The following is a 10,488-nucleotide window of genomic DNA, read 5'->3' on the forward strand; positions in this document are numbered from 1 at the left end:
GTGTCAGTCTATAGATAGTATGCAGATGACGTCACTCAGGCCTTTGTTATTGTTTTTGCCATCCGCGTTTGTAAGTTGTTCTCACTAAACTGTATTAACCAGACTATAAAAGTTCATGGTTACACAGAGTTTGTGTGTTGGTCCGTTATACTTCCGGATGGCAATGTTGTGAACTCCTTGGCCAAGCGCATTCTATCTATAGATAGTTCGAAGATGACGTCACTCAGGCCTTTGTTATTGTTTTTGCCATCCGCGTTTGTGAGTTGTTCTCACTAAACTGTATTAACCAGACTATAAAAGTTCATGGTTACACAGAGTTTGTGTGTTGGTCCGTTATACTTCCGGATGGCAATGTTGTGAACTCATTGGCCAAGGGCATTCTATCTATAACATAACGATGGCTACGGTATACTACGGATAAAGTCGATGTTGGGATTGAGTGGGTTAACATGTACTGAAGGAGCCTTGCCTTCGTGTGATAAACGCATTCTTATGAATCACAAGCAGATTTTCGTGTATGTTGTTCAGAGAATAAATTTCACCAACAATAAAACTTATCTTAAGTGTGAAAACATTGCCTTGATAGAACATTAAATGTGGATTTAGGCGTAGCCATCGTTGTGTTATCGCTTGACACTGAAATCCAAAAAGACTGGCAGTTTGACGTCTTTATTAGGTTTTTGCACCGCCTAGTGAGTTGTCGTTAGTAGAGCTCGTGGAAACAAGTTATTTCATTGGTTGAACTATTGAATTCAACTCACGATTTGTTTTCTTTTGTGGAAAAAGACTGGCATTTTGACGTCATTTTTTGGTCAGTGTCAGGCCATAACTTTACGAAGGCCACGATTTAGGGGTGGGTGGAATGTGTTGACATGACGTCATTACAATCCACCAATCAAATGCCAGTTCAGTTGATAGTTATTGAATGAACGGCCCCTCTTTATCTGAAACTTGTGTGAGACTTGCTGGCTGTAGGTAGTAAAACCGTCTTGTTGTTTGGGATTCTATCATTTCAGGATTTCAGGATCACAAAAATTGGATTAAAAGTCATAGAATGAAACGGTACTGTCTTATAGATAGAATGAAGTTGACGTCACTCGGGTCTTTGTTATTATTATTATTATTATTATTATTATTATTATTATTATTATTATTATTATTATTATTATTATTATTATTATTATTATTATTATTATTATTATTATTATTATTATATTATTATATTATTATTATTATTATTATTATTATTATTATTATTATTATTATTATTATTATTATTATTATTATTATTATTATTATTATTACTATTATTATCATCATCATATTATTATTATTATTATTATTATTATTATTATTATTATTATTATTATTATTATCATTATTATTATTATTGTTTTTTGCCATCCGGTTTATGAGTGATATATCACTAGACCACATAGCCGCACAAATATGACCATACTTACTTTCAGACGCGGTATTCACTAACTTCTATGGTAAAGCTTCTGTAACCAAAAATTCACGCCACTTTTTTAATAATAACAATGTGAAATTAAATGTAAGCTTCAAATATAGATCTAGCTGCATTACACAGTTCCTCCCCGCCTCCCCACTTTTGACTTAATCAATTGCGCACCTTTTAGAAATATCTATTGTTCTATGTTAATTCGCGCTTCCTTACAAAGGACCATAGATAGTACTATTTCCTGCCCATCAATGTTTTGTTTATTCATCTTAACAACGCCACTACCACTATATCTCATTCGTCTGTAATGTTTCATTCATCCTGTTTTGTTGAAAAAGGGGAAACCCGAAACGTCCCTTTTATCTGTTCTCGTATATTAAATTGAAGCTTGCATTCAATTTAGAAAGTTTCCGAAATGTCGTACATCCCCAGTATTCTTTTTTTTAAAATAATGTTCTAGTAGAGGGTTTGGGAATGGGGGGGGGGGCGCTAAAAAAAAAAATCTCCCCCATCCCAAGCCCCCTTCTAGACCAATAAGGTCGCGGGTTCAAACCCCATCAACCGCCGACAAAATTTTTATTCTCTATTGTCTTGTGGCACTTTTCTATGCACTTCATCTCTTGTTGTCAAGCCCTTCTAGAAATTATAATATACAAAAAGAATACTGGGGATGTAGGAGCTTTCGGAAGGCCTCCCCACATTGTTATTGATTTCTACGAGCTTCAAGCAGCAACATTTACAATATGGCCACTTTGGTATTACGCTGGATAATCTAGACGAACAGACTTAAGGTAAAGTCAAAATAATAACAATTCGGAAATCATAACAGTTTGTATGGAACACCATTCCACAGAGCATCCGAGAATCCAAATCATTGTCTGTATTCAAGAAATCCTTGAAAACAGTTCTTTTTTTGATGTCATGTACTTTAAATATTGTTTTGTGTTGATGTGATTTAAAGAACCCATGAGCCTCATTGTTGAGGATACCGTGCGCTCTATTATTATCATTACACTACTATTACTATTATTATTATTATTATTATTATTATTATTATTATTATTATTATTATTATTATTATTATTATTATTATTATTATTATTATTATTATTTTGTGTGTTGTTGTTGTTGTTGTTGTTGTTGTTTGTTGTTTTTTTATTATATTATTATTATTATTATTATTATTATTATTATTATTATTATTATTATTATTATTATTATTATTATTATTATTATTATTATTATTATTATTATTATTATTATTATTATTATTATTATTATTATTATTATTATTATTATTATTATTATTATTATTATTATTATTATTTTATTATTATTATTATTATTATTATTATTATTATTATTATTATTATTATTATTATTATTATTATTATTATTATTATTATTATTTTATTATTATTATTATTATTATTATTATTATTATTATTATTATTATTATTATTATTATTATTATTATTATTATTATTATTATTATTTATTATTATTATTTTAAAGTGAAGAAACCAAACACATGGTCATCAATGCACTTATGTATTTTCCAAAAATTAAGTTCAGCTTAAAATTGAGTTAATTAAAAGTAACGGTCTCATCCAAGCATGGTCTCGTTCTGAGGTCAGAATTTCAAGGTATCAAAACCACAGAAGTTGGCAACTTGTATTTTCTTTGGTTAAAAAACAAACGACTATTATTGTGCTGCTATGTGGTCTAGTGGTATGACACTCGCTTTCGGATCGGAAGGTCCTGGGTTCGAGCCTCGCTCGGCACATAGTTGAGTCATTGGAGAAGGCTCTTTACTCACATTCTCTCACCGTACTCATGTGTAAAATGAGTACCTGGTGTTGTCGCTGTCGGAAAAAAATTGTAATATCGCCTAACAGGCGTCATGTCCCGTCTTACATGTTGAATGTTGCTGTTGGCTAACGACCCCTTGTAAAGCGCTTTTAGCACGTTTAGTGGATATTGCACTATTTAAAAGCAAAATTTTTTAATGAATTCTTTTTTATGGGCAATATCAGATAACCATTGTAGGTATTTTTTTTTTTTTTTTTTTTTTTTGAAAATACATCTCTTTGATTTCATTGTGTCTCAATGGAGAACTAATTGAAGATCCCTGTAAAAGTCTCCCAGGTCTACAGGATCAACCAAGAAAATAATGGGTAGCTGCAAATAGACTACGGTCAAAACATACAAGAACAGCTGCCAACATGCACAAATGGGGGCTCCAAGAATCACCAACATGCCCAAAGTGCAACCAAGCACCACAAGATGCAAACCACCTCGTACTAGATTGCCCAGAGACAAAACTTGAAGGGGGATTTGAAACCATCAACAAATGTGATGATGACCTCCGAACCTGGATTAATACCTTGGACTTAGAAGTGTAGCCGAACGATACTACTACTACTACTACTACTACTACTACTACTACTACTACTACTACTACTACTACTACTACTACCACTACTACTACTACTACTACTACTACTACTACTACTACTACTACTACTACTACTACTACCACTACTACTACTACTACTACTACTACTACTACTACTACTACTACTACTACTACTACTACTACTACTAATGGAGACGAGAATATCGCAACTCTCTGAAAACATGAATGTGAAAATTAGGGAGTCAGAACGTAGACATCGTTATCTTATAACAAAGAGCGTGTAGGTAACGATTGTTATGTTACCAAGAGCTCTCACTTCCCGCTTTTGGAGAAGTCAAGCATCTTCCGTCTTCTACTCGTATTTTCTTCATTGTATCAGTAAGCCTAGCGCGCATGATACACGCGGAGCACACCCACCTCGCTGTCTCGCCTGGCACGCGACAATAGCATTGCGGTTAAGAGAAGTGAGAGCTCTTGGTAACTACGTTACCCTACACACTCTTTGCTTATAGCCTGACACTAGAACCCTCTAGGACTTACAGTTTGACGTCATTTATTAGGTTTGTGCAGCGTCTAGTGAGTTTTGTCGTTAGTAGAGCTCAAGGAAACAAGTGATTCCATTGGTTGAACTATTGAATACAACTCACGATTTGTTTTCTTTTGTTGCCAAATACTTGCCTTTTGACGTCATTTTCTGGTCAGTGTCAGGCTATAGATAGTATGCACTTGGCTAAGAAGCTCATAACATTTCCATCAGGAAGTATAACGGACCAACACACAAAACTGTGTGTATCCATGAATGTTTATAGTCAGGTGAATACAGTTCAGTGAGCATTACTCATAAACGCGGATGGCAAAAAACAATAACAAAGACAAGAGTGACGACATCTTCGAACTATCTATAAGATTACCATGGCTACAGTCAGAACCTACTGGTGCAATACAAAAATCTCTTTGTCTCATTTATTATAAATTATATTAGCGTGGTATAGGCTGCACGTCTCGTCCTTTATTTGTAACCCCGTGTAAATCGCGTTGAGCACATTTGTTGACCACTGTGCTATAGATAGTTCAAAGATGACGTCACTCGGGTCTTTGTTATTGTTTTTGCCATCCTCGTTTATGAGTAATTCTCACTTCTTCTTTAGGTTCCAAGCCTGGTCCAGGCTTCGGATACTGCATACTCTCCATTCCTCCCTGTCTCTTGCTTTTTCATACAGCTCTTGGATTGTTAGGTTGGTGAATCCCTTCAGTTGGTCTATGAGTGTTTTTCTTTGTCTCCCCCGGGCGCGTTTAAGGTATTTTTCCACAACTTGCTAGGTATTCATTCTTATCTTTCCTTACTATGTGTCCGAAAAAGGATAGTTGTCGATCCGCTATTAAGGGCATTAGTTTCCTTTGTTGGTATGTTTGTTTTAGCACTTCTTCGTTCGTTTTGTGTGCAGTATGCGATATTCTCTGCATCCTTCTCAAACACCACATTTCAAAAGCTTCTATGTTCTTTTGTGTTTCTGCATTTGTAGTCCAGCTTTCGCATCCGTATAACAAGATTGGCCACACGTAGCACTTCAAGACTCGGAATCTAATCCCGAACGACATCAGTTTGTTTTTCAAAATGATTCCGAGGTCCATAAAGGCCTGTTTGGCTTGAGTTATTCTTGCTCGTATGTCTCGGTTACATCTTCCATCTGTTGTCACTATTGAACCCAGGTATTTAAAACTTTCTACGTTGGTAAGTTGCTCGCCGTGAATCGTTATATTGCAGGTGTTGTTGTTTTCGGGGTTTTTCTGTATTACCATGCATTCCGTTTTGGTGATATTCACTTCCATTCCCTTGGCTTCACTATCTACTACCACTTTGTCAACAATCTTTAGAAGTTGGATTTCTGATGTTGCAACGAGTACCGTATCGTCTGCGTATCTTATATTATTTATGTTGTGACCTCCTACTTTTATTCCCTCCATATTAGTTATGCCCCTCATGATTGTTTCTTGGTATAGATTAAACAGATCTGGTGAGGCAACACACCCTTGACGGACTCCTTTCTTAATAGGAATGGAATTTCCTGTAGAGTTTCCGATTTTGATAGATGCCTGCTGGGTGTAGTATAATATTTGCATGAGTCTGAGGTCTTTCTCATCGGCGCCAATGGAGTGCAGTTGTTTTAGTATTTCTTCGTGGCTTACTCTATCAAAAGCTTTTTTGTAGTCGACAAAACAGAGGTATAGTGGGGTCTGAACCTGTATAGCTCTTTCACTTAAAACACGGAGGAGGTATATTGCGTTCCTTGTCCCTCTGTCAGGTTGGAATCCATATTGTTCTTCTGCGATTTCGGGGTTAATCTTATTCCTTAGCCTGTTGATAATTATACGCAACAGTATTTTGTTGATGTGGCTTATTAAACTTATAGTTCTAAAATTTTCGCATCTGACTGCAACTGTATTAACTAGACTATAAACGTTCAAGGTTAGACACAGTTTTGCGTATTGGTCCGTTATACTTCCGGATGGCAATGTTGTGAATTTCTTAGCCAAGCGCATACTATCTATAGGCTGTATGTCTCGTCCTCCATTTGTAACCCCGTGTAAATCTCTTTGAGCACATTTAGTGATCATGGTACTGCATCGTGTGTTGTTTTGTTGTTGTTTTTTTTTTTTTTTTTTTTTTTTTTGGGGGGGGGGGGGGTTGGTATTTTAAACCTAAACCTTGTGCGGCTAGTGGTATGACACTCGCTTTCGGACCGGAAGGTCCTGGGTTCGAGCCTCGCTCGGCGCATAGTTGAGTCCTTGGAGAAGGCTCTTTACTCACATTCTCTCACCGTACTCAGGTGTAAAATGAATACATGGCCGTTAACAGCGTTGTCTCTGTCCCAAAAATTTGTAATATCGCCTGACAGGCGTCATGTCTCGTCCTACATGTTATGTGTTGCTGTTGGCCAGGGACCCCTTGTAAAGCGCCTTGAGCACGTTTAGTGGATATTGCGCTATATAAAAGCTCAAGTTTAAAGAATCAATCGTTTACTTCATCTCTATCTCCAACCAGACTGCCATTGTGTATATTATACGTGTTAGAGATGGTTTGTGGTTCGGTCGCTACACACAACACAGACACACGCTATGACTACAGTTTACACCTGGATCCAAAGGGCTACTACCGTTTTGAGTGGTCTGTGGATTACAACAGGAATACCGTACTCATACGTCTGACAGCTAAGGTGGGTTGAAAGTTCAAATGTTGGCTTCGTTAACCATAATAGGCTTCAACAGTCGTGACGTCACTTCCCTCGTAATGACGTATAGTAACTTAGTAACTGGTTCTAAACTATCTGAACAATGGCGTACGCCCTTATGAAATATTTCTCCTACGACCATAAAAGTGTACCCAGAGGAGAAAAACATTATAAATCTGATCATGTTTTGACTTTTATAAATTCTGATCACATGACGTGAAAAAGTTGTAGTCAGCATGAAGAATAAAAGTACCGATGTTCTTTGTTTCGAACCAAACTGCTGGTTGCTGGGCGGACGTGACATCAGACTATTGAATCCTATTTTGACTTACACTGTTCAAAAATGTTACGCACATTACAAGGCAACGAACACCAAACAAGTGAATAGAGAGTTTATTGTATGACACTCGCTTTCGGATCGGAAGGTCTTGAGTTCGAGCCTCGCTCGGCGCATAGTTCAGTCCTTGGAAAAGGCTCATTACTCACATTCTCGTCATGACTTGTTCTACATGTTTCGTGCTACTTGTTTGGTCAGGAACCCTTTGTAGCGCTTTGAGAACGTTTAGTAAATATTGTGCTGTTTAAAATCTCAATTATTTCATTTGTTTTACCATTTTAACTTGATATATAAAGTATAACGATATTGGTTGTTTTTTGTTTTTTTTTGGGGGGGGGGGGTGTGTTTTTTTTTTTGTTTTTTGTTGTTTTGTTTTTTTGTTTTTTTTTTTAATGGGTGGGGGGGGGTTGGGGGGGGGGTCTTATTTGTTTTTTAACTGGGCACCTAGAGGTTATTTGGTAGCTGAGAGTGTATTCTAGTCGTAAGGAAGCAAGCAATATCATTGTACGTTTGACCAAAGAGTGTGTAGGGTAACGTAGTTACCAAGAGCTCTCACTTCTCTTAACCGCAATGCTATTGTCGCGTGCCAGGCGAGACACCGAGGTGGGTGTGCTCCGCGTGTATCACGCGCGCTAGGCTTACTGATACAATGAAGAAAATACGAGTAGAAGACGGAAGATGCTTGGCTTCACCAAAAGCGGGAAGTGAGAGCTCTTGGTAACATAACAATCATTACCTACACGCTCTTTGGTTTGACGCAAATCAAACTGGAATAAAAATCCGAGTTTTTAATGGTTTCATGACTCTGGTATTAATGTTGGGGTTTTTGGTTTTTTTTTCTAATACCTCAGGTCACTCCAAGCTCGTGGTTCGCCATTGGATTCTCTGACTACGGACAACTGACCAATGCTGACCTGGTGACGTTTTGGACAGACACAAACAATGTCCATCATTTTGTGGTAACATTTTCTCTTTCTTATCATAATAATATTATTATCAAATTATAGATAGTATGCGCTTGGCTTAGAAGGTCATAACATTGCCATCCGGAAGTATAACGAACAACACAAAACTGTGTGTATCCATGAACGTTTATAGTCGGGTTAATACAGTTCAGTGAGCATTAGTCATGAACGCGGATGGCAAAAAACAATAAAAAACAACTGAGTGACGTCATCTTCGAATTATCTATCGACACCTAGATAACTCCGCCTCTTGGACAAGTCGTCGGAATGTAAACAAAGGCAGTCTCTCGGACAAGTCGTCGCAATGTAAACAAAGGCAGTCTCTCAGACAAGTCGTCGCAATGTAAACAAAGGCAGTGATTGGTAAACTTAGCGAACTATATGTATGAACTATATGCGAACTACTTATGTCATAGCCTATAAACAACCGACTATGTTTGTCCGACCACGTGTGAAGATGTGTCACTAATTCTATGTTTTGATTGGCCAAAAATCTATTGCTTGATTAGTTAAGAAACTACACTGGTCATGTAAAAGTCACTTTTGAAAGTTTCCAAACATGCGTCCTATTTGTAACAGTGTGGTGTGACGAGGCACAGGTATAGAAAGTATGCGCTTGGCTAAGAAGCTCACAACCTTGCCATCCGGAAGTATAACGGACCAACACACAAAACTGTGTGTATCCATGAACGTTTATAGTCGGGTTAATACAGTTCAGTGAGCATTACTCATAAACGCGGATGGCAAAAAACAATAACAAAGACCCGAGTGACGTCGACTAAGAACTATCTATAAATACTAGAGAAGTACGAACCAGGTATTCTGCGCCCATCCCCCTCCTCCAACACTCGCTTTCGGATCAGAAGGTCCCGGGTTCGACCCTCGCTCGGCGCATAGTTGAGTCCTTGGAAAAGGCTCTTTACTCATATTCTCTCACCTTACTCAGGTGTAATAACATAACTACCTGGCCGATAACAGCGTTGTCTCTGTCCGAAAAAAAAATATTTGTAATATCGCCTATCAGGCGTCATGTCTCGTTCTCCCTGTTACATGTTGCTGTTGGTCAGGGACCCCTTGTAAAGCGCTTTGAGCACATTTAGTGGATAAAGCGCTATATAAAAAGTTCAAGCGCAAGAGTCCCGCTCTGAGTGGCGCATAGTTGAGTCCTTGGAAAAGGCTCTTTACTCACATTCTCTCACCGTACTCAGGTGTAAAATGAGGACCTGGTCGTTAACAGCGTTGTCTCTGTTGGAACTAAATTAAAATAGTGCCTAACAGTAACAGGCGTCTAGTCTCATGCCACACGTTAAGTGTTTAAGTCATATTGCTAGCTAGGTCTATTAGATCTGGCAAAAAGTACTTTGCGATAGATTAACTCCCTCCTTACCAACTATAGGAAAATCGTCACATTCGTTACGATACAACCAACATTTTTCCTATTCAAATTTCTTTTGTATATCATAAAATTTAAAGAAACTGAACACAGTGTGTTGTAGAGCATGTTTTGATACAGAAATTGTGTATCGCAATGACTTTACTTCTGTTGTGTTTGAGTGATAAAATATATATTTTTGTGTTAGTTGGGTGTGAAGTTTTGTGGGAAAATCCTGAAAATGGCTGGTAAAGAGAGAGTTAACCCCCTCCTTACCTACTACAGGAAAATCGTCACATTTGTTTCGATACAATAAATTATACATTATTTCTTATTCAGATTTATTTTGTACATCACAATTATCTTTATTTTATTAATAAGAACCTAAAGTTGTTTTGTAGAGAGCTTGTTTGAGTTTTAAAAATCAATTTTTCTGCAAGGTAAGCTGGCCATTTTGGGAAAATACTGAATATGATTGGTTAGGAAAGAGTTAAAAAAAAAAATAATAAAAAATGATGAAAAGTATTTGTCTTGTAAATTTGTAATTTTGTTATGCTACACAAAGTTTATGCATATTATCATTGTCTAGATAGTTTTTATTTACTTCTATTCAGTTTGAGTGTTTAAAAAAATCAAGTTTTCTTGAAAATGGTCGGAAAGGAGAGAGTTAACGTCCTATCAAAGGAGTAGCAATCAATTGCTA

General features: G+C 36.8%; 1 protein-coding gene across 1 annotated transcript in view; it reads left to right on the forward strand.

Moving 5' to 3' along the window:
- The first annotated feature begins 920 nt into the window (after positions 1-920).
- The window catches only part of LOC144980303 (dopamine beta-hydroxylase-like), a 46,002-nt gene continuing 36,434 nt past the window's right edge, over positions 921-10,488 (forward strand). The window contains exons 1-3 of the mRNA XM_078927958.1: positions 921-1,062; positions 6,925-7,096; positions 8,300-8,407. Of these exons, the coding sequence (XP_078784084.1) occupies positions 1,055-1,062; positions 6,925-7,096; positions 8,300-8,407 (288 nt within the window). The 5' untranslated portion in view covers positions 921-1,054. The remainder of the gene's footprint in view (positions 1,063-6,924; positions 7,097-8,299; positions 8,408-10,488) is intronic.

This window comes from Berghia stephanieae, chromosome 9, assembly GCF_034508935.2.
Source record: "Berghia stephanieae isolate SIO BIC M18660-M18661 chromosome 9, UCSD_Bste_1.3, whole genome shotgun sequence".
Lineage (NCBI taxonomy): Eukaryota > Metazoa > Mollusca > Gastropoda > Nudibranchia > Aeolidiidae > Berghia > Berghia stephanieae.